The sequence below is a fragment of the Ailuropoda melanoleuca genome, chromosome 9, assembly GCF_002007445.2.
Source record: "Ailuropoda melanoleuca isolate Jingjing chromosome 9, ASM200744v2, whole genome shotgun sequence".
Lineage (NCBI taxonomy): Eukaryota > Metazoa > Chordata > Mammalia > Carnivora > Ursidae > Ailuropoda > Ailuropoda melanoleuca.
The window spans coordinates 40,504,240-40,526,506 of record NC_048226.1 but is presented as its reverse complement, the minus strand read 5'-3'; the positions used below and the strand labels follow the sequence as shown (position 1 = coordinate 40,526,506).

At 37.1% G+C, this 22,267-nt stretch overlaps 1 protein-coding gene across 3 annotated transcripts in view; it reads left to right on the top strand.

The window, feature by feature from the left end:
* Nucleotides 1-22,267, top strand: part of ARFGEF1 (ADP ribosylation factor guanine nucleotide exchange factor 1) — a 153,624-nt gene that overhangs the window by 123,013 nt on the left and 8,344 nt on the right. For all 3 annotated transcript variants that reach the window (XM_002916380.4, XM_019796558.2, XM_019796560.2), the window contains exons 24-34: nt 2,669-2,709; nt 2,804-2,973; nt 3,332-3,483; nt 3,622-3,794; nt 4,566-4,726; nt 5,679-5,809; nt 8,956-9,085; nt 10,176-10,311; nt 10,392-10,530; nt 12,242-12,314; nt 19,579-19,711. In XM_002916380.4, coding sequence (XP_002916426.1) covers nt 2,669-2,709; nt 2,804-2,973; nt 3,332-3,483; nt 3,622-3,794; nt 4,566-4,726; nt 5,679-5,809; nt 8,956-9,085; nt 10,176-10,311; nt 10,392-10,530; nt 12,242-12,314; nt 19,579-19,711 — 1,439 coding nt within the window. The remainder of the gene's footprint in view (nt 1-2,668; nt 2,710-2,803; nt 2,974-3,331; nt 3,484-3,621; nt 3,795-4,565; nt 4,727-5,678; nt 5,810-8,955; nt 9,086-10,175; nt 10,312-10,391; nt 10,531-12,241; nt 12,315-19,578; nt 19,712-22,267) is intronic.

Sequence of the window (22,267 nt, the reverse complement as noted above, 5' to 3'; positions counted from 1 at the left end):
AATGTCCGATTTTATACAGAACCTCAACATTTAAATTTTAGCTTACAATAAAAGCATTAAAAGTTACATCTTTGGTTTACTATAAGATTATATTTCTTGTGTGATGCTTTTCACTTTCTCATTAAAGTTTCTTCTGAATTCCTTTCTCAGTATCTGAGTATATTTTCATATGTAATATTCTGATTCTAAATTCATAAGCTAAGTCAGATAACCTAGGTATTCAAGTCAGTAGTGCGAATATTGTTAGTCATCATCCTGGAAAGTTCTGTACTTATCTTGCAGCAAGTCATTTTCTTGTCCTTTGGTCTGTTGTTCTGAATAATCTGTTATGACAAGTATAGGAAGTAAACATGAAAAATCAAAAGTTTTTTTTGTTTGTTTGTTTTGCTTATTTATAGCTTCTGTTTCTTAAGAGAAAAAATATATGATTCTATTAAAAGCTACTTTAACTGTGCAGGAGTAGATTTTGTCCAGGAATGAGTTACCACTAAAAGTTAAAAAACAGTACCATAGTTTGTTTCTTTATTAATTTTAAGCCACCAGATCTAGCTTTATACTTGAAACATTCTCTCTCCTATCAGAAAATACGTGTAGCTCATCTCCAACTGCATTTGCTTATAAATATCTTCTGATTAGGTCTTAGAAATAAGTGTTACCTCTGATATTTTCACTGTGAAAAATTTTTACATATATGGTAACTTAGTTTGCCTCTGTATTGTGTACAGTTTAAAGTTTATGTGGTCCAGAATCTGCAGGTTTTGTCAACTTTTTTTTTTTTTTTTTTTTTTTTTGCTGCATTGCTTTTCATTTGTGGCTGAAGCGGTAATCTGTCATTTTGTTTTCCTGCTCGTGGTTTTTAGGACATGTCTTTTAATATTAACACAAGATTCTCGTGGATCTGTCCTTTGCTTTTCATATAAGGAATGTAGAATCCATTTCATAGACTGATTTTGTGAAACATAGCTCTGTTCTCTTGCCTTAGTTTATGAAGGCTTAAGTTTAAATGCCTCCACAGACTGCTATGCTCTACGGATCCAGTCTAACCACTGGATTAAATGGAGCCTTTACTATTCTCTTTTTCCCCCTAGATGATGTTCTCAGCCAGATCTTTGAATTATTATTTTGTTCTACTGACAAGAGCAATAGAGGAAATCTTAAAATATTCCTTTAGCAGATCAGAGTCTGAGTCATCATGTTGTCAGTTTTTGGGTTTTTCCTTGTCTTGTATTTGTTACTCATTGCCACAACACATGGACAGACTTTCAAGGGCACTTAGGTTAAAAAATCATGATATACTCACAACATGGATATAGTGGACATAGTAGGAAAAAAAACAGAATATATTTTAAATGTTCATGTTTTGCTCAGGTAAGTGTGAGGCAGTATATCAAGTAGTTAAGAGGGTGGACTGTGGAGTGCCCAGCCTGGTTTGATCTTGGCTGTAGCACTTACTAGTTCAGTAACTTTGAGGAGGTTATTAAATAACTTTGTGCCTCAGTTTCTAAGTTTATAAAATTAGAAATAAACTAGTCCCTACTAGTTTGTAATTATATTTGTGATTATAAAGTGAGTGGTTATATTCTAAAACACCTAGAATAGCACCTACTTTGTAATTGTTGGTAACTATTACTGTTACTCTGATTACTTTTTAATTCTTTTTTTTTTTTTTTAAGATTATTTGAGAGAGAGAGAGAGAGGGTGAGCAGGGGGGAGAGACAGAGGGAGAGAGCATCCCAAGCAGACTCCACAGTAAGCACAGAGCCCGGACACGGGACTCAGTCTCATGACACTGAGATCACAGCTTGAGCTGAAACCAAGAGCTGGTCGTTTAACCAGTGGAGCCACCGAGACACCCCAGATTACTTCTGTTTCTAAGCTTAATATTTGACCTGCTTCTGCCTTTAAGGTTACCTCTTTGCTATGCAAATCCTGTGGTACACAGTGTAAATTGAGGAATATCAGTTCACCCTGGAAGGCACATCAAACCCTTGGTTACAAACCCAGAGCATCGGTAAAAATGCAGACTTTAAAAGAGGACTAATAGGTTTATGATGAAATCTGTTACAAAACTTTGAAACAAAGAAAAAGCTCAGTGGAGAAAGCTGGGCAAAGCTGGACAACACAGCTGAACTCTAAATATTTGAATTTTCCAAGAAAAGTTATTTAGCCACTTCTTGGTTAAACTGTTAGAGATTATTTGCAAGCCTCTGTTGCTTGTAATTTGACATAAATGAGCTTTCCAATCAAGTGTATGTTACTTGTAAAAACTAAGTAGAATTTTTTATCTTAAGAACATGTTTAATGCTAGTAGATAATCAGGAAAAATTGAAAAAAATCTTCTGTTTTGTACTGTGCCAGTTATGTTAGTTTTACAAATTAATATTTTCCTTATCCTTAGAGTCTCATGTTGATGTAGTGTTTGAAGCTTACTAATAAAAATTACAACAATATATTCTTACTCTGTTGTATTATCTAATGCAAAGGAGGGAGGCAGGAACATCCAAACTACTTGTTATGAAATGATATGTCAAAACATTCATTTGACTACCTGATTTTTTGTTCCCTTAAACCAGATTTAAAGTAGCAAGTACCTCAGGCTACTTACTTTTGAATTGATGTAACAGAAGTAAGACTTTATAAATTTTTGAATTATGTTTCTTTTCTTTAGAATATTTACAGGATCAACAAGGCTAGATGGAAACGCTATTGGTAAGTATGTACATTTATTTCACTTATAAATTGGGTTTTTGGCTAAAAGACTTGAAAGTTAAGCTAAAAAAATGTAAATCTATTTATGTTATAGTGGATTTTGTCCGTTGGCTCTGTGCCGTGTCTATGGATGAATTACTTTCCACTACACATCCAAGAATGTTTAGTCTACAAAAAATAGTAGAAATATCGTATTACAACATGGGAAGAATAAGATTGCAGTGGTCTCGTATTTGGGAAGTTATTGGCGATCATTTTAATAAGGTATTTGAATAATTGTACGATTTGCTTATATTTGTAATGTTTTTTGTTTAAAATTCCTTATAATCTAATTGAGACTTTTTTCCTTTTTTGGCTTTTTTAAATTACATTTTTGTAATTAAAATTAGAAAACCCTTTGAATCCCGTTTTTGTTTTTTAAGAAGTGATTGCTATAGGTTTTAAGAATTTAGTTAAAATATGTTTTTGTTGTTGAGAAATAGTTAGTACACCTAGTGTCTTTGTGGAGAATTTTAGGATTTACTTATCTATGCTATTAGTCATATATTTTTTCTAAAACAAAAATGAAGAAATAAATTTTCACTGCTGACGTTAGCACCCTATATTTCTCTTGCCATTGCAGGTTGGCTGTAATCCTAATGAAGATGTAGCTATTTTTGCAGTAGACTCCTTGAGGCAGTTGTCAATGAAGTTTTTAGAGAAAGGGGAGCTTGCTAATTTCAGATTCCAGAAGGATTTCTTAAGACCATTTGAACATATAATGAAACGGAACAGGTATTATATTTGTTGAATTGCTTAATATCAGAAAAATACCTTATTATTTTCCACAGCAGGGGGAAAACAGAAGAAGGGGGAAAAAAACTGATGGGTTTTATGTAAATGCATATCCAAGCAATTATATTAATATTTTAGGTCTCCAACAATTCGAGATATGGTTGTACGGTGTATAGCACAAATGGTTAATTCTCAAGCTGCTAACATTCGGTCTGGATGGAAGAACATTTTCTCTGTGTTTCATCTAGCTGCATCTGATCAAGATGAAAGCATAGTGGAACTTGCATTCCAAACAACAGGGCACATCGTCAGTGAGTATTCTTCTGCCTGCGTTCAAGTTTAAAAAAAAAAAAAAAGCAAAACTTTAATTTGTTCAGAAGATAATACAAATGTCATGGGCCTGTTCTGGGTTTTAAGTTTACTAAGTTTTGCCTGTAGAAACAGAGGACTAATGACAATAATATTGTTACTACATTATTATAGTTAACATTTATTGAATGTTTACCATATGGCAAGAACAGTAAGCACATTGAGTGTGTTTCTTTCTGTCTTTACAACAACTTTATAAGTATCTTCAGGAAACTCAGGCCCAGTGAGGTTAAGTGACCTGCATAAGGTGCATGATGGAGTTGTTGGGATTCAAAGCCAGGGAGAGGTTTTTGACCGCTCCATTACACAGCCTTCTTTGACTGTAAGGGAGAAGTAAATACTGAGGATGTAAGTTAAGCCTGTCTGAAAGATGATAATGATGACCATCATCATTTTTCATAGATTAAGAGACTGAAATACAGATAGGTTGAACGTAATTTTGTATATTCAACTCAACAGCTACTGATTCAGTACCTGTGTACTGTCACTATATTACGTGCTGGGTTTATTGTGCAAAGAAAACACAGACCTCTGTCCCTCTCCCCACTACTCAAGACAGTTAAGTAAGCAGTAATGACAGATACGAAGCCCTGTCTGTTACACATCAAAACCCTTCACCTTAAGTATGCTTTACAACCGGGGGTTGGTGGTTTTTGGTGCAGTTAAGAATAATTGAAATTATAATTATTTTGACATATTTTCCACCCTTTTAGCTCTTGTGTTTGAAAAACACTTTCCAGCGACCATTGATTCTTTCCAGGATGCAGTGAAGTGTTTGTCTGAATTTGCGTGCAATGCAGCTTTCCCAGACACAAGTATGGAAGCAATTCGACTTATTCGCCATTGTGCAAAATATGTGTCTGATAGACCTCAGGTATAGCGTCATTTAGTAAACAAAATTTTGCTAGGTATTTATTTCCAGTCTGAGATCAAAGTTTATTTGGGAATTGAGGGGACATGAAGCACTTATTTTTCAGTAAACCCCAAAATGATCTGAGCTTGATACTGACTTAAGTGATTAGTTATGATAGCTATCATTTATTAAAGGTGTCAGGGGTTTGTTTTTCCAAGTGTAATGATAGCTGTCATTTATTAAAGATGTCAAGTGTTTTTCTGAGTATTTCACATGTATTAACTTGTTTAATGTTCTTAACTTTGTGGGATAGGTAGTGTTATAGCCCCATTAGAGGTAAGGAATCTGAGGCACAAAGAAGTTAAAAAAATGTGTCCATGGTTGCAGGGCTAGTAAAGGAGACCTAGGGTTTGAACCAAATCCTGTGTTTTTTAGCCATTAGCCCATACTGTTTCTTGCATGTGGTGCTGTGTAGTACTGAAGTTGACTGGATGAGTGTGGACTTAAACACTGAAGTAAAAAGTTGAATTGGCAACCTGGCTGCCAACCTTAACTTGTATATCTGAATCTCTCTCTAACTGTCATCAAGAGAAGTGATGCATTATAGATTTGGTAGTAAGATTATGGGGTGCTTAGTACTTTTTACATACATTGACTCATTTGACCTTCACACTTCCCAGGGCGGCTGATAAGGCTGCGTGTGTCATAACCAGGGAAACGATAAAAATGGAAGCCTGACTTAACCTGGCAAATAGAATAATACAGAAAAGCTGATGACAGAGTTGAAGCTGAAACCAACCTCGGGATTTTAGTGCAGTGCTCTTCATAGGCAGTTATAATCTCCATCTTTCTATAAATTGTTGTTTATCAAATTGCTCACTTTCGATTTGTAAAGCATTTAAAAAGTTTTTTTTGAGAAATAATATACAGGTGTTATGTTTTGCCTTAAGTATGTCTACCTTTCTTCTTGAAGGCTTTCAAGGAGTACACAAGCGATGATATAAATGTGGCGCCTGAAGACAGGGTTTGGGTGAGAGGATGGTTCCCAATTCTCTTTGAGTTATCCTGTATCATCAATAGATGCAAATTAGATGTAAGAACCAGGTAACAATCAGTGTTTGTAACTACAATTTTGAAAGGCTCACTTTGACTTCAGTTAACTTTTCTTACGTGAACATAAGTTCAGTAGTTGAAGGCCATATGTCCCTAAGTCATGTGTTTTATCAAATTCAGTAATTATTTGATAGGCGGATTTTAAAATGTTAAATGGAGCAACAGTAAAAATGGAAATACTACTTTTCCTTCAGATTTTAGTCTAGCATACTACTTTGAGTTTTAGCTTCTATGTTAATTTAATAGTTTACACATTCTGTCTTTCATACATTTGTTTCCAACTAAAAATTGAAGTTAGTGGCAAAATTTATTTCCTGATGAATGCTAGAAGAATTTCTCAGTGCACATCCTTGGTGAACTCTAGATAAAGAACCATTTCTCTTTGAAGACTGGTCAGTAACACAGTTTTGAATAATGTAGGTCTATTAAAAAAGAATAAGCTCTTTCAAAAGTATATTCTCAATAAAAGATCTATATGAATGTGTAGTCCATTTGTAAAGAAACTGTTATGGATATAATGTAACTGGGTAAGCATTCAATACACACTTCTTAATGTTAACAGCTCATGTCAATCCCATAGTAAAATTTTTATCCTACATTTTTTACAACCAAATTGAAATGACTGATTTGTGTATCCTGTTACCTGTCAACAAGTGCTTGAGGCATCATGAGTTCAATTACATGTTTAAATAAAATCTGTCTTTTATGTATTCCATCTTCTTTTTAGGGAGAATCATTAGTCGTTTGGGCAGTTAACTTTGTTGGATTTTTTTTAAATTGGAAAGGTAGTATATACTTGTAACATCAGTGATAGGACTATAATGAAGGAGTGACTCTCTCCTTCCTCCCCTTATGCCACAACCACCCTCATCCCCATCCAAGGTGGAATTTGATATATATCCTAAGAAAGTTCATTTTTATTTATTACAACAAATTTTTATAAAATTAGGTAAGTAATCCAAAATAGGACTTAAACCTTGGGAATTTGTCATAGAATTTAGTAGTCACAAGAACAGTATACAGAATTTTAGATACTGAGAATTGTTTGGCAGTGCACCTGTTAGGAACTTGATAAAATTCAAGGTAACCCCTGATTCATGTAAACTAACTTACTGAGATTTACAACTTTGAATTGTCCAGCCATGTCATTGAAGCAGCTAACATATGACAGACACATCATATAAACATGGCACCCCCTCCCAGCCCTTGTTTCTTTGTAGAAATTTATTTGAGGGACCTTCCTGCTTTCTTAGTTTTTGAGCCTGTCCTTGTCTAGGACTGTCCTGCTTTCCTTCTTGCCATATCCCATGTTCGGATTATGGATGAGTTCTAGTTGTTAAAGAGAAGAGAAAAAATATGTATTCTAGTTAATAAAGGAGAAGAAAAATATGAGTAAACTTTGTTCAGTAATGGGTTTTTCTTACTTCATTCCAGGATTTGTAAGGGCTGATATTTAGATTACATTTTTTAAAATGTTAATACCATGATTTGTATAACAGGTTAATTACACAGTACTTTCACATGTGTTCTCATTTGATTGCTTCAAAATTCTGTAGGTTTAGGGTTGGTTAATTAACCTAGGGTCTCACATACTCTTTTTCCCTGTACCAGCAACTTAAATATTGCTTTCAAAAAGATTTCTTGAGCAGTGAAAATCCTCGGAAACCTCTGTAGCTCTGTGTTTGCTTTGTGGGCCTGGAAGAAACAGGATTCCCACATCCCCTTACCCCTAGCGGTAGGAGTTAGCATCCCGTTCCTTAGAGTGGAGGAAATGGATTTCAAGCCCAGGAGATGGAGGAAGAGGGAGCCTTGTTCCATTTAGGGGAAACATGAATTCCAACAGGCTTCTCCCAAAAAAGAGAGTATGTTTCTTCCACAGAAATTTCTTACTACGGTTCCTTTACTTTTCATTGTACACATTAGGTGTCTTATGGATCACATAAAATGCTGTGATCTTGCTATAGGGCCAAATGTAGTTCACACGTTTTTTAACAAATATTTAGTTAGAACCTGCTATGTGCCAAACATATATTAAGCCCAGAGGTAGCATAGGAGCAAATGAGCTGGACTATGAACCAGTCCTTATGGAGTCTCTCAAATAACATTTTTTTCTGGCTTACCATCAGACTTTTTAGAAATATAAACCTTTTTCTAAATGGAAAGATACCTATTTTGCTAGAAGAAAGTAACATATAGAGAAAAGATCAAGCTTTTTAATGGTTACATGAAGGGATTATTATTTAGAGGAAGCTAATTAGGAATCAGGAAGGCAATATTGAGTTTTAATTTTAACACTTATTCAAAAGACAGTGAATGTGCTGCTAAGCATTTTATTTGTTCAGTAAATACTTACTGTGGTACTCCTGGGTGACAAGAATTGCTCTGTCCCTGGAATATAGTAGGAAGCAAAATGCTCACATGAATGTCTTAGTGGATCAGTTTTATAAATCCTTTTGTTCAGGGATACTCTATGAACAATTAAAGTGTTAGCTAAAAAGTCCTATATCTCTTTGAAAAAGATTTCCCAGGAATTTTATGATGACCATTCACAATCTTTAATTTCATTTACAATCTTTTTTTTTAATGTTTTTTTATTATATTATTTTAGTCACCATACAGTACATCCCTGGTTTTTGATGTAAAGTTCGATGATTCATCCAAGCCTCACTCAAAAGAATAGAAAAATCTAAAATGCAGTTTTTATATTCTCACCTCAAGAAGCTGGAACAGCAACAGAGGGACAGGCCTAATCCACGCACGAGGAAGCAGTTGACCAAGATTAGAGCAGAAATCAATGAATTAGAAACCAGGAGTACAGTAGAGCAGATCAACAGAACTGGAAGCTGGTTCATTTACAATCTTAAAATGCTGGAATGATGGGATGGGAGTGGAAGATAAATGAAATAAAACATTTTTTTTTAAGGCCAAGGCCTTTGGAATTTTTTCCTACATGATGCCTCCCAAAGAAACCTGTTTTACTGTGGAAATTTCTTAAAACTGAGTATCTTGTGTTAGTTTAAAACCAGTTTTAAACTTTTTTAGTAGCTTTACGACCTCTAAAAACTATATTAAGAGGGGATTCTGATGTGGCATACTTTTTTGTATTATAGCTTTCCACTTGTCTTTTATCATTTTAGGGGTTTAACAGTAATGTTCGAGATAATGAAAACTTATGGCCACACTTATGAAAAACACTGGTGGCAGGATTTATTTAGAATTGTTTTCAGAATCTTTGACAACATGAAATTGCCAGAACAGCAGACAGAGGTAAGAGAAAAAGTTAAAAGGTTCTGAATATCTTCCCTAATACAGTAGGGAAATCAAGTCATTGATCAATTAGCTCAGGTACCTGGAAAAGAAAAAAAGTTCCTACAGCGTTTTTCATTATAATAAAAAGTATGTCTTCATAAAGAACGAACACTATTTGGGGGAGAACTGAGTTAATGAATTGGTTGTTTTCAGTGTTTTTGTTGAACTTCCAGTTTCTTTCCTCATTTTAATATTGCCACAACTACAGATACCAGAAGCTTTTCTTTGGTATTCATAGTGACTTACTCTGAAGTGAGTTAAGAATACATAGTAATAAGTTTCATTTATTTTATTTCATTGTCTTTTACTACAAACTAATATGCATCTCAGTAAATGCAGGGAGAGAGCCTCAGGTTTTCTTGTTTTGTCCCATACAGCTATATTAAATGCAAATATTAGGGACTCTCTGACCTGCACGAAGTTTTACTTTAGATCTGTGATTTTTAAATCTACAGGTAGACTCTTACCAAAAACATCTGATTAAGTAGACATATGTATATGCACTGGCACAAAACTGTATATGAACATTATCAGCTAGTCCAGATTAGTCCTTTATGTATTTGAGAAAAATAAATTATTCATACTTACTTTGTATGGCCCTGTTCACCATTTATGGTATTTTCAAGTAACTATACTTCATGAAAGTTTTATTTTAAATTTATGCTAAACCCACTTGGATAAATTCTTATTTCCTTCCTCTTTATTTCTCTTTTATGTTCTGTGATATTATGGAACAAGGCCAGCTGTGATATTCGTGCATATTGTTTGAGAAGAGTCATAATGTTAGTAGCAAGACAATTCAGTGATAGTTTTTTAAAATCAAAAATAATGCAAAAAATAAATTATTTTATACATAAATTATTATGGAATAATGGAGAAAAATAGATCTCAGATACTGAGTCAAGGTGACTATAATATTCTAGAGGGAAGTAAGTGCTCTGAAAGGAACATGGACAGGCTTAGCTTTTAAATATCCAAACATATTTATTCTTTAATTCTGGTTGTTGATGAATGGTCTGACCTTCTTTTAATGACTTTTTTCCCTTAGAAAGCTGAATGGATGACCACAACTTGTAATCATGCACTTTATGCGATCTGTGATGTATTCACCCAGTATTTAGAAGTACTCAGTGATGTGCTTTTGGATGATATTTTTGCCCAGCTATACTGGTGTGTGCAGCAAGGTAGGTCTATAACAAATAGTGACACAAATGTCACCTGTGGCCCTGGCAATACATAAATGAATTGCTCTTTTCTTTTCCAGACAATGAGCAGTTAGCACGATCTGGTACAAACTGCTTAGAGAATGTTGTTATTCTGAATGGTGAGAAATTTACCTTAGAAATCTGGGATAAAACTTGTAACTGCACACTGGATATCTTCAAAACCACAATCCCACATGCGTAAGAAGATTTTACTCAACTTTATATTCGTATGTTGAAAAATAGACATAAAAAGTTTGATAGTAACTTGTGATTTTTTTTTAACAGAAATTCTTTTAAAAATACCTGAATGTTCCATGAATTTGTATTTATTGCAAGTCAGACTCCTATAAACCATAACAAATACTTGAATTAAATTCTTTATATAAACCAGACACTTCAGTCTGATTCGTCATATGGTCATTGGTCATAGTAAGGTGATTCTACTTTAATAGGGTTTTATTTATCCAGATTAAAGCATGCAGTGGTTTTGAATCTAAAAAAAGCAACAAAAATACTAAACATATATTTCTGTTACTGTAGATTTAATAATCTAAGGAAAATTTATTTGCAAATATATTTTATAGTTCATTGTCATCTTCTAATGAATTCAGAATTGAATTGTAGTAAAGGAGTTTTTATCAGTGGAGAAACTAAGACATAGTCTCACTAAATGACTAAAAGCATCCCTATTATTTATAGGACATACTTGAATTTACTTCCAGCTCAACCTTTGGGACTCTCTGACCTACACAAAATTTTACTTTAGATTTACAATTTTTAAATCTACTTAATAAGATGTTTTAAATCTTACTTAAAACATCCTAAGTAGATACATGTGTATGTACTGGCATAAAACGATGTATGAAAACTAGGAGTTCAGTTTTTCATTAAGCGTCATAAACAACTTCTTGACATGAGTGAAAGATGTTTGCACTGATATGATCCCCTTGTAAGTAACCTAATAAATAGGACGCTGGAAGTCAAACAAAAGGGCCACACATATCTAGGAAAGCAGTCTCTAGGTGGGTCTATACTAGAAGGATAAATATTTGCCAACTGTTCTTATTTTTTGTGCACATTTTGTTGGAACAATGTACTTGACAAATGATCCATTTTTGTCAGAGTTTATCTGTAGCCCTTATATCAAAAGACAGTATGAATTCTTGCCTAGCTGTTGTCCCTGTGAAGTCTTAACAAAAACCAGCCGGGCTAAACATTCTTTTTTTGTTTCAAGAACTGCCTCTGTTTTAATTTATTGAATTACAAAGTCAGGTTAAGATACATGATCTTAAAGATCATCTAATAAACATTTCTTAATAGAAAATAACTGTACCAGAGTTCTTTCCATATTGAATTGAAATGATGTATCTACCATCTGTCTACTCCATTTCCCAGGAGCTACTGCTTCTCCGAAGCAAGAACTTGGGCCTTAGTCATCTTTTATTCCAAGTACCCAGTCCAGGGATGGCAAGTTAGTTTCCTCTTTCGGGCCAAATTTTATTTCATTTATTTTTATACATTAAAAAAAAAATAGAATCTACAGAGTTCTGTGAATTTTTGAAAACTCTCAAACTTTTCTCAGTCTCACTTTAGGAAATATTTAATGACATTAATACTTAGAAAGAGTGAGTTTAAAGTTTTTGAAACTTTTCAGAAGTGTTTTGTTTTTTTTTTTAAATGATGACCAGAGTACCCTTTTGATTATATTATATGCTAGTCAGTTGTTTTCTGGAAATACATATTTTAAACTTCTTACTAGATTTTTTTTCAGCAAATGGCTTTTAGCAGTAGAGAAGGATTATATTGTTTGTGGCATATCCTTGTGATTTTTTTTATGCCTGTTTTAAAACATGTTGGATGTGTCACGTTTCACACTCACAGTGATTGGTGTGATTTTGGTATTTTAAAGGCTGTTAACCTGGCGTCCCTCTTCTGGAGAAACTGTTCCCCCACCTCCGTCTCCTGTGAGTGAAAAACAACTGGTAAGTTTTCATAAATAGATCATTTTTAAAATTGCTTGTGAGAAGTAATTTTACCATGGGCCACATTCTTTTATGTGAGTCCAGGTCTTCAAAAAAGATGGCATAAATCTGTCCAGAATTCTTAGGTTAAGCTTCATAGTGATAAATTTCCCAAGTGGCTAAAATTTATTTCTTTAAGTGCCATGAAGGAGGTATTTTAAATTATTTTATAATATAGATGGCCTGAGACATAGAGTAAAATGATGTCATGAGTTTTAAGAGCCAGGTACGAGATTATATAAGGATTTCCATGCCAAGGAGCACCTGAACGGTGCATTCAGTTAAGCATCCACCTCTTGATTTCAGCTCAGGTCTTGATCTTGGGGTCCTGAGTTCAAGCTCCATATTGAGGGGGGGGGAGGAATTAAAAAGGATTTCCATTTCAAGCTAAATATATTATTGGGTATTTATTTTAAAATTTTAATTTGGATACAGTTTAACCTATGAGAAATATTACAGTAACAGTTCAAAGAATTTTAATACACCCTTCACCCAGTATATTTGTTTTCTAGGTCCTCCAAAACAAATTACCACAAATTTAGTGGCTTAAAACAACAGAAATTTATTGTCTCCCAGCTTAGGAAGGCCAAAGGCCCATAATTAAGGCCATTAGCAGGCCGTGTTTTCTCCAAAGGCTTTAATGGAGAATCCTTCTTTGCCTTTTTCAGCTTCTAGTCACTGTTGGCAACCCTTGGCATTCCTTGTACACACATCACTCCAATCTCTGCCTCCATTTTCACATGTCTGTGTAAAGTCAAATCTGCTATGTGTCATATCTGCCTCTCCTTTCTCTTGTAAGGACACTAGCCATCTCTTATGTCTGTAAGATAAGATAATAAGCCACCTGATCTCAGAATCTTTAATTACGTCTTTAAAGGCCCTTTTTCCGAGTAACCTTCATAAGTACCAGAGGTTCCAACTTGGATATACCTTTTTGGGGCCACTGTTCAACCTATTGCAGTTTTTACCCTCTGGCACCCAAAAATTCATGTTCATCTTTCAAGCAAAATGTATTCATGCCTCCCAGTATTCCCAAAAGTTTCAAGTCATAGCATCTAAGTCCAAAATCTGATCTAATCGTCATATCAAAAGTCCCAAATCTCATCATCACAGCCATCTAGATCAGGTATGTGATCTCTTCTGGGGGCATCGTCCATGCCCATCTGTGGACCTGTAAACCTAGAAAACAAATTATCTGCTTGTAAAATACAGTGGTGGGACAAGCATAGGATAAGCATCCTCATTGCAAAAGGGAGAAATTGGAAGGAATAAAAGGGTCCTAAACAAGTTCAAAACCCAGCAAGGCAAATTCTGTTAATTTTCAAGGCCTGAGGGGCGCCTGGGTGGCTCAGTCGGTTAAGCATCTGCCTTCAGCTCAGGTCATGATCCCAGGGTCCTGGGATCGAGCCTTGAGTCAGGCTCCCTGCTCAGTGGGGAGTCTGCTTCTCCCTCTCCCTCTGCCCTTTCCCCCGTTCGTGCTCTCTTCTCTCTCTCCTCTCTCAAATAAATAAATAAAATCTTCAAAAAATTTCAAGGCCTGAGGTTAATTCTCTGTACCTTGATACTCTGCCCTCTGGGCCCACGGCTCCTTCATAAGCCCCTGCAGCTCTGCTCTCTAAATCATTTCTTCTTAAAGGTTAGCATGAGTTTGCAGCCATGTAGCCGATTTCCTGCCTGTAGAATCCCAGAGATCTGATAACCTTCCTCCATTTTATCTTATGTCTGTCCCTTTCAGTCTAGGCTGGCTCTGTTTCTACTGGTGTATCATTCTTAAAATCCCTGTGGGTCTCTTGTGTATGTCAAAAGGGTTATTCATGGAACCTTTCTGGATAACGTTATCTTTCTACCAAGCTTCTGCTGAGATGTTTGATTGGATCCACACACCTAATCTCTTTCAACAAATGCTGTTTAACTGTCCAAAGAAATGCTTTCATAACAGTGAATTTTCCAATTTTAGCATCCTTTGCAATCTGGACAGGCCACGGTCCTCCCAAATTACCAAGTGCTAGTTCCTTTTTGCTTAGTAGTTCCTTCTTGAGGGTTTTGGTATTTTAAAGGCTCACATTTTTCTGTAAATACCAAGGAGAAACCAGGCCACACCTTTAACCTTTTGCTTAGAAATAGCCTCAGCTAAATAGCCAAGTTCATCACTTTTACAGATTCTGCTTTCCACCCGGTAGTACAACACAGTTGAACCAAGTTTTCTGCTACTTAAAACAAGTATCACCTTTCTTCCATTATCCAGTAATGTGTTCCTGATTTCCTTCTGAGACCTCACCAGAAGCACTTTGAGCATTCATATTTCCGTCCACATTCTAGTCCATGACAATATATGTATTCTTTAGGGTAATAGAAGACAGAAGATTTCTCCATCATGCATTTCCCCGCCTTCTGCATCCTCACCGGAATCGCATTTAATGCTACTAATAGTCTCTTCAAGGCAGTCTAGGCTTTTTCTGTCATATGCCTCAGAACTCTTCTGGCTTCTACCATTACCCAATTCCAAAGCCATTTCCACATTTTTAGGTACTTGTTATAGCATCACCCCACTTCATGGTACCAAAATCTGTATCAGTCCGTGTTCTACCAGAGAAATGGAACCAGTGGGAAATATCTGTCTGTATCTGTGTGTGTGTGTAATATAGGTATGTGCATATATCTATCTTTTTTTAATTTAAATTTCACAGAATTGGTTTTGCAGTTATGGGTGTCGATAATTTGAAAACTATAGGGTAGGCTGGAAACTCTTGGGCAGGAGCTGCAGCTGCAGTCCACAGGCAGAATTACTTCAGGGAGACCTGAGGCCTTTCAGCGGACCCCATGAAGCTCCAGCCATATTATTGAGGATAGTCTCCTTAAAGTCGACTGGCTGTAGGTCTTCACCACCTCTATAGACTGTCTTCACAGCAACACTTGCCTTTGTGTTGGAACTGAGTAACTGGATCCTAGAGCCTAGCCAGGTTGACACATAAAACTACATGACACCACGTTTCTCCAGATGTTCTCTTTTCACTACATTTGCTTTATCATTTCACTACGTTTGCTTAATCATTTTCTCCCTCCTTCCTTCCTTTTTCTCTCACTGTCCCACCCCGCATTCAGAATTCTTTGAAAGTAAATTGAAAATAAGATGTCCTTTTATCCCTAAATTCTTTAATGTTTTTCCTTAAAAAACAAAACAAAAGGAATCACTTACATAATCATAGTGCCATTAACAAAATCAGGAAATTACCATTGAAACAGTACTGTTATTTAATCTGGCCTTATTCAGTTTTAAACCCAGGAAGCCAGAGGTAGCTTATTAGTGTCCATTGGTCCATTTGTCCACCCCCACAACTTTTAAATTTCTTAACTGTCAGTGGCTAAAACTTCGATTTCCAAATGTATCTTGAGAGAACAGTCACATCTGGTGGATTGGGGCCACACTGCTCTGTGACCCTGATCTGTAGGAGTTGTCTGTTCGTTACAGACTCCACCACTTAGGAAGTCCTGTTTCAAGCCGAGAATGAGCTTGCTCTCTTTTTTGTTTTTCTAAATTTGGCCCACGTCCTGCTTGCTTTGTGGGCTTTTGTTTTTCCTACCTCTGCTGTATAGTATAGTAGTTCGTAGCGTGGGCTTTGATGCCAGACCTAAAATGAAATCCTGGCTCTGCAGTGACTAGCTCTGTGGCCTCAGCAATTACCTAACCTCATGTTAGAGTGAGTCGTGTGATGAGAGTTACTTCGGGTAATGCGCATAAAGTTGCTGCAGCTGCATGTGCGGGGTGAGTGCTCGGGGGCTGGGCTGCTGCCGCATTCCAGGAACGGAGCCCCTGGTGCCCCTCAGGATCTGCTCAGTCTTCTCTGTGAGCTGCTGCTACCCCTCCTTTCACCGTGCTTTCCTTTGCTCTCTCTTCTCTGTATGAGTTACAGTCTGCCAATAAATTGCAGTGTTTTACTCACTGCCGTTCTCGGCTGAGTATTTCTTGCCGTGCACTGAAGGACTTCTCCTTGTTTATTTACTCTTATTTGTTTCTTTCATTAAACTTTGGTTTTACTGGGTCTCAAAATTCTGTGACAGATTTTTGGTCAAGTGTTTTCCATTAAAAAGTACTGATTTTAAAAACTAATAACTTAGAAAAAACTAATAACTTAAAATTGTGCCACACACACACAAAAATAAAAGGCCCACAAAACATTCTCCTTTCCTTCTGAAGGTTTTATGATGCATTGTTATCATTAACCAGTCTTTTACTATTAAACTGAAATGGCCAATTGGTTTAAACATTTCTGAGACCGTTCTTCCACCACGTGAGAGGTATCGGGGATAGTATTCATTTAGCCTTCTGAGCTTTCTGGGCAGACTTGATGACCTTACGAGCTCCAGCTGCCTTCTTGTCTACTGCTTTGATGACCCCCACAGCAGCCGTCTGTCTCATGTCACAAACAGCAAAATGGCCCAGAGGGGAATAGTCAGAGAAGCTCCCCACACACACAGGCTTCTCAGGAGCCGTATCAACTATGGCGGCGTCACCAGATTTCAGGAACTTCGGGCCGACTTCCACTTCCCAGAACAACAATCAGTCTTCTCCTTCATTTCCACAAACTTGGAAGCAGTGTGACCTGTGTGACAATCCAACACAGGTGCATATCCACTACTGATTTGGTAAAGGACTGTTTTTTGAAAATTAAAAATAGAAAAATACCCAGCTAACGTTTTTTTGGGGGGGTAGTACAGAAGAAAATAGGGTAAAAAAATGCAAGTCCCTTTTTATACTGCCCCCTTCAACCACAACTCCAGTGTTTTGTTTTGGTTTTTTTCAAGATTTTATTTATTTGGCAGAGAGACAGCGAGAGAGGGAACACAAGCAGGGGGAGTGGGAGAGGGAAGAAGCAGGCTCCGAGCTGAGCAGGGAGCCCCATGTGGGGCTCGATCCCAGGACCCTGGGATCATGACCTGAGCTGAAGGCAGATGCTTAACGACTGAGCAACTCCAGTGTTTAATACTGTGATGTATATCTTTCCAGCTGTTTTCCATACATTTTTATATACAGTTAATTATATGTAGTTCTTCAAAAAATGAAATCTTATTTGGATTGGAGACTAACATTTTAAGAGATGTCTCCACTTCGATATGTAGAGATTTCTTTCATAGGAGCTCCTCCTTTTCCACTAAAGTGTCCTTTTTTAAAGGGGAGGTATGGGCATATTTCTGGTACACAGCTGTTCTAAAAAATGCAAAGATTACCAAAAAATCATCCTCGTTTACATTGGTTAATCAGAAAAAGAGAAAACAATATGCCCTAATGTTAAAAAATTTCCTCTGATACAAAGGAGACTTTTTTTTTTTTTAAATTTTTTTTTTTAAAGATTTTATTTATTTATTTGACAGAGAGAGACAGCCAGCGAGAGAGGGAACACAAGCAGGGGGAGTGGGAGAGGAAGAAGCAGGCTCATAGCAGAGGAGCCTAATGTGGGGCTGGAGCCCATAACGCCGGGATCACGCCCTGAGCCGAAGGCAGACGCTTAACCACTGTGCCACCCAGGCGCCCCCAAAGGAGACTTTTTAAATCCCCACTACTGTGACTAGTTTTTGTGTACATTTAGTTTTCTGGGGAGAAGCTTCTTAGAAATCATCAGAATGTTCAAAAGAGCCAATGACCAAAAGAATTTAAAAACCAGTGCCTTCCAAAAAACAAACAGTGCTTTTCACTTATATTCGGGAAGACGATACATTTTTTATTCTGTCAACTGATTAATTTCTCCCTTAAAATATACTTCTTAAAATGTGCAAGTTAAAAAGAGACATTTGGTTTTTTTATAGTTAATTTTAAACAACAAACATTCCCTTAAAGGACTTACAAATTTAGAAGTGTTGTTATATGCATTCTTCCATTTAAGTATTTATCTAAAACTGCATTATAGGATGCCTGGGTGGCTCAGTCGGTTGAGTGTCTGCTTTTGGCTCAGGTCATGATCTCAGGGTCCTGGGATCAATCCCCCAAGTTGCTAGGGAGTCTGCTTCTCTTTCTTTCTCTTCCCCTCCCCCCTGCTCGTGCTCTCTCTCTCTCTCTCCTCTTCCTCAAATAAATAAATAAAATCTTAAAAAAAATTTTTTTTAATGGCCAAAGAAATTACCCAACTACTCTACTGGGTCTATATAATTATTATTAAAGGCCTCTTGTGTATTAAACAAGGAAAATGCAAAGATGAGTAAGAACAATTATAACAATAATATGGCTTTAGATTTGTGTAGCACTTCACTGTTCAAAAAATATTTTCACATTTGATCCTTTCAGCAATGTTTTGAACCCAGTTTGGTACATTATCCCCATTTTATACGGAACAGCAAATGAAAAACCATAAACTGTGATATTTTAAATCTAAGTTAAAATACTATTTTGATTAGCACTATTTCTTGGGAATGTAAGCCCGTGCCTTTTTTTCAGAAACCCAGGTGAAGTCGCTTCCGGCTAAGACTGTTAGGTTAGAATTCTCAGTTCCTCTGGAACCAGGTTCTGGATTCTGTCTGGAGTGTGTTGTATTGCTGTAACAAAATAAAGCTGGAATAGTAATGCCAACTGTCATTGACCCTGTGCTAGTGCTTTGCATTTCTTACCTTATCCTTATAACTTAAAAGGAAAGTGTCCTCTCCATTGTCAGGTCAGAAAACCTTAGCTCAAGAGTGTTCTTTGCTTTTCCAAGGTTACAGCTAATGCTGGAGCGAAAGTCTGGTGTAGTTCTCTTGGACTTGAACTTGAGCTTTTCTTCATGGCACCACACCCGCAGTTAGTCACCTTCTCACTGACCTTTTCAGTCGCCAAATCCTTTGGATGACAGAACGTCTTTCCCTAAACTCACCCCTACAAAGCTTTCCTGAGCAGCACCTGCACCAAGCTTGCAGAAACATCCCCACCTCTGCCACATCTGGGTCTGTTTAAACAGATTTCATGAGAGTTAATGGATATTGCTGACTACTTTTCCACACAGTGAAGCTTGGCATTTTTATCTATTGCTTTTGGGTGGTACGAGGCCCGAGACAAATGAGGGTTAGAAAGGAAACTTTTCTCTTAAAGGCCGCCAGCATAGGTAACTTCAGTTGATCTTCTCATTGCGTCTGTAATCACATTGTGTAGAATGTCCTTTTCGTGGTGACACGTAATTTTTTTCAAAAACAGCATATTAGAAACTGTTTTCATCCTTAAGCTTTATTCGTTGTACTTATAATGAATTTTTTGTTTTATTAGGATACAATATCACAGAAATCTGTAGATATTCATGATTCTGTTCAGCCAAGATCTGCAGATAATAGACAGCAAGCGCCATTGGTTGCTGTTTCTACTGTGAACGAAGAAGTCAGCAAAATTAAACATACAGCAAGTGAGTTAATTCTCCTAATAAAAATAGTGTTTTGTTTTATGTAGGTAAAGGATGAAATGTTTGCTTTCACTTTTGATATTAACAATTCCATACTGTCATTGATAGTGTAGGCACTTTGTTACTGTGTGTGTTCCAACTTGGACATCCACTAACACCTGTAGTACCAGCTTTTTCCACAAATGCTTTAGCTAATGTTTGTGTCAGACATAAGTCTTTTCTCCAGCACATGAGTCTTCTCTCTCTGTTCCTTTCTGCATGTCCTCCCCATATCCTTTCTGCAAAAGTGGGGCCTGAGGGGCCTTTCTCTGTAGTGCTTTCTAAGCAGGCGCACCCAGCTTCCTGTGGAGCCAGCCTACTTTACAAAACTCAGCTGCCCCACACCACGTCTCCGCTCACCCTCTTAGTTCTTTTCACAAAGAAGGGGAACCCCTTCTGTTTTTTTACAAAACTGATCCAACTTTGTTTACTGAAGGAAAATTGTAACAGGAAGGAAAAGCCACCTCCTCCCTAGAGGAAAACAGGGCAACTCTAATTGCTTTTATAAAATGAGGTGAAATTCACATAAGTAGCCATTTTAGGGGTGCCTGGGTGGCTCACTTGATTGAGTGGCCAGCTCTTGGTTTCTGCTCAGGTCGTGGTCCCAGGGTTCTGGGATCGAGCCCCATGTGGGGCTCCAAGCTCAGCAGGGAGTCTGCTTGAGATTCCCTCTTTCCCTCGGCCCCGCCCCCTGTGTGTGTGCTCTCTCTCTAAAATAAATAAGTAAATCTTTTATTTAAAAAATTATTTTCAGTACATTCACAGTGTTGTGCAGTCACCCTGATGATTAATGATGCTAAGTATCTTTTCATGTGCTCATTGCTGTTTGTCTCTTCTTTGGAGAAATACCTGTTCGTGTCTTTGCTCATTTTAAACTGTTTATGTCTTTTTGTTGTTGAATTGTAAGTTTATTACACACTCTGGATACTCTGCCTGTATCACATATATGATTTGCAGGTACTTCTATTCTCCTGTTGTATAAGTCTTATCATTTCTTTGATAACATCATCTTATGCAGAAAGTTTTTAATTCTGATGAAATCCAATTTACCTGTTTTTTCTTACGCTTCCTTTTGGTGTCATAGCTAAGAATCCATTGCCAGATTTAAGGTCACGAAGGTTTTCCTTGATGTTTCCTTTAAAGAGTTTTATGCTTTTAGCCCCTGCATTTAGGTCGCTGATCCATTTTGAGTTAATTTTTTTTTCAGGGAATTTTTTTTATTAATCCAAGGTGCTTAGACTTGTTCTTGAGAGAAGAGAGATTTGGTATCCTACTTGAAAGGAGTTTCTAGCTTCATTCAGTGTGTTTTCCTAACTTCCTAAAAGGGAGATAGGTAGTGGTGAGTGGCTTATTTTCATTTTGATTCCTGTTCTCTGGAGAACAGCATGGATTGTGCAGGAATCCATGACAGCTTTAGCCTGCGCTGGAACGTGCCACGAGGACAGAATAGTGAGTGACTTCTCTGTCTCTCAGCCCCAAGACTGAATTTAAACATATTTAGGTTTGTAAAGGAAGGGCATGGTCATCACACATTAGAAAGTTTTCGCATGGCTAATCTAGAAACATACCTTTAACTGGAGCAGAGTGCTTGTTGCTCCCCTTACCACGCTGAGCTGACGACCCATGCTGCTTTTCTTCTATCAGAAACTCTGCTCACTCTGCCCTTGAAGTTCTTCAGGAAAAGTTCACCATGGGATTGTTGACTCAGAATAGGTGGAGCTGGGGAAGAACAAATGGTGGCCATGTTCCCATGAGCCTTTTCATTAAGTGGACAGGTGATGGTTCCTCTGTTGAATGAGGCGGCCATCTGCTGTCTGACTCTCTCCTACTCAGAGAAAAGAATCCTAACATGGACCTGAGTACTTCATCCTGTCTGCAGGGCAGCTAGCTCTTTCTCTCTGTACACTTGCAGAAAACATCACTGCCCCATCCGGCCTCAGCTCAGTACTGGCTGTCCCACATAGTTACTCTTTGCTTAGCTTGGGTGAACCAGTGACACAGTCACCTAATGTAACCCTGGCAGTGTCAGCCAACCCTAGTTGTAAAATTTGTGCAAATAGATATTGTCCCCAAACATGCTGTTGGTCATTGCTGGTGAGTCTGAAGTTAAGATCCTTATCCTCCAGGGACACCAGAAAGCATACTCAGCCATACTCTCGGTTCACCCTGCTGAAGGCTCTTCCAACCCTTAGCAGCTGATGTTAGAACTAATGAGAACACGTTTTGTAGATATCAGCTGACTCCCAGGTCTCTTTGGGAGTTCAGCTGTGCTGCCAGGAGTCTCCTGCGCTAGGAACTGAGTTTTATGACTTGAATGGGGGAGGTGAAGAAGCAACTGGTACATGTCAGCTCTGACTGAGGTAAAGGGCTAGGAAAAACACTGAAGAGACAGTTGTGGGACTTGTGGCTTCTTTGTTTTTTTTCTTTTTTCTTTTTTTGACATGCAATCTAGTAGTAAGTGTTAAATACAACAGCATTTCCGAAAACTACCTGGAAAGGAGCCTTTATCAATGACCTCAA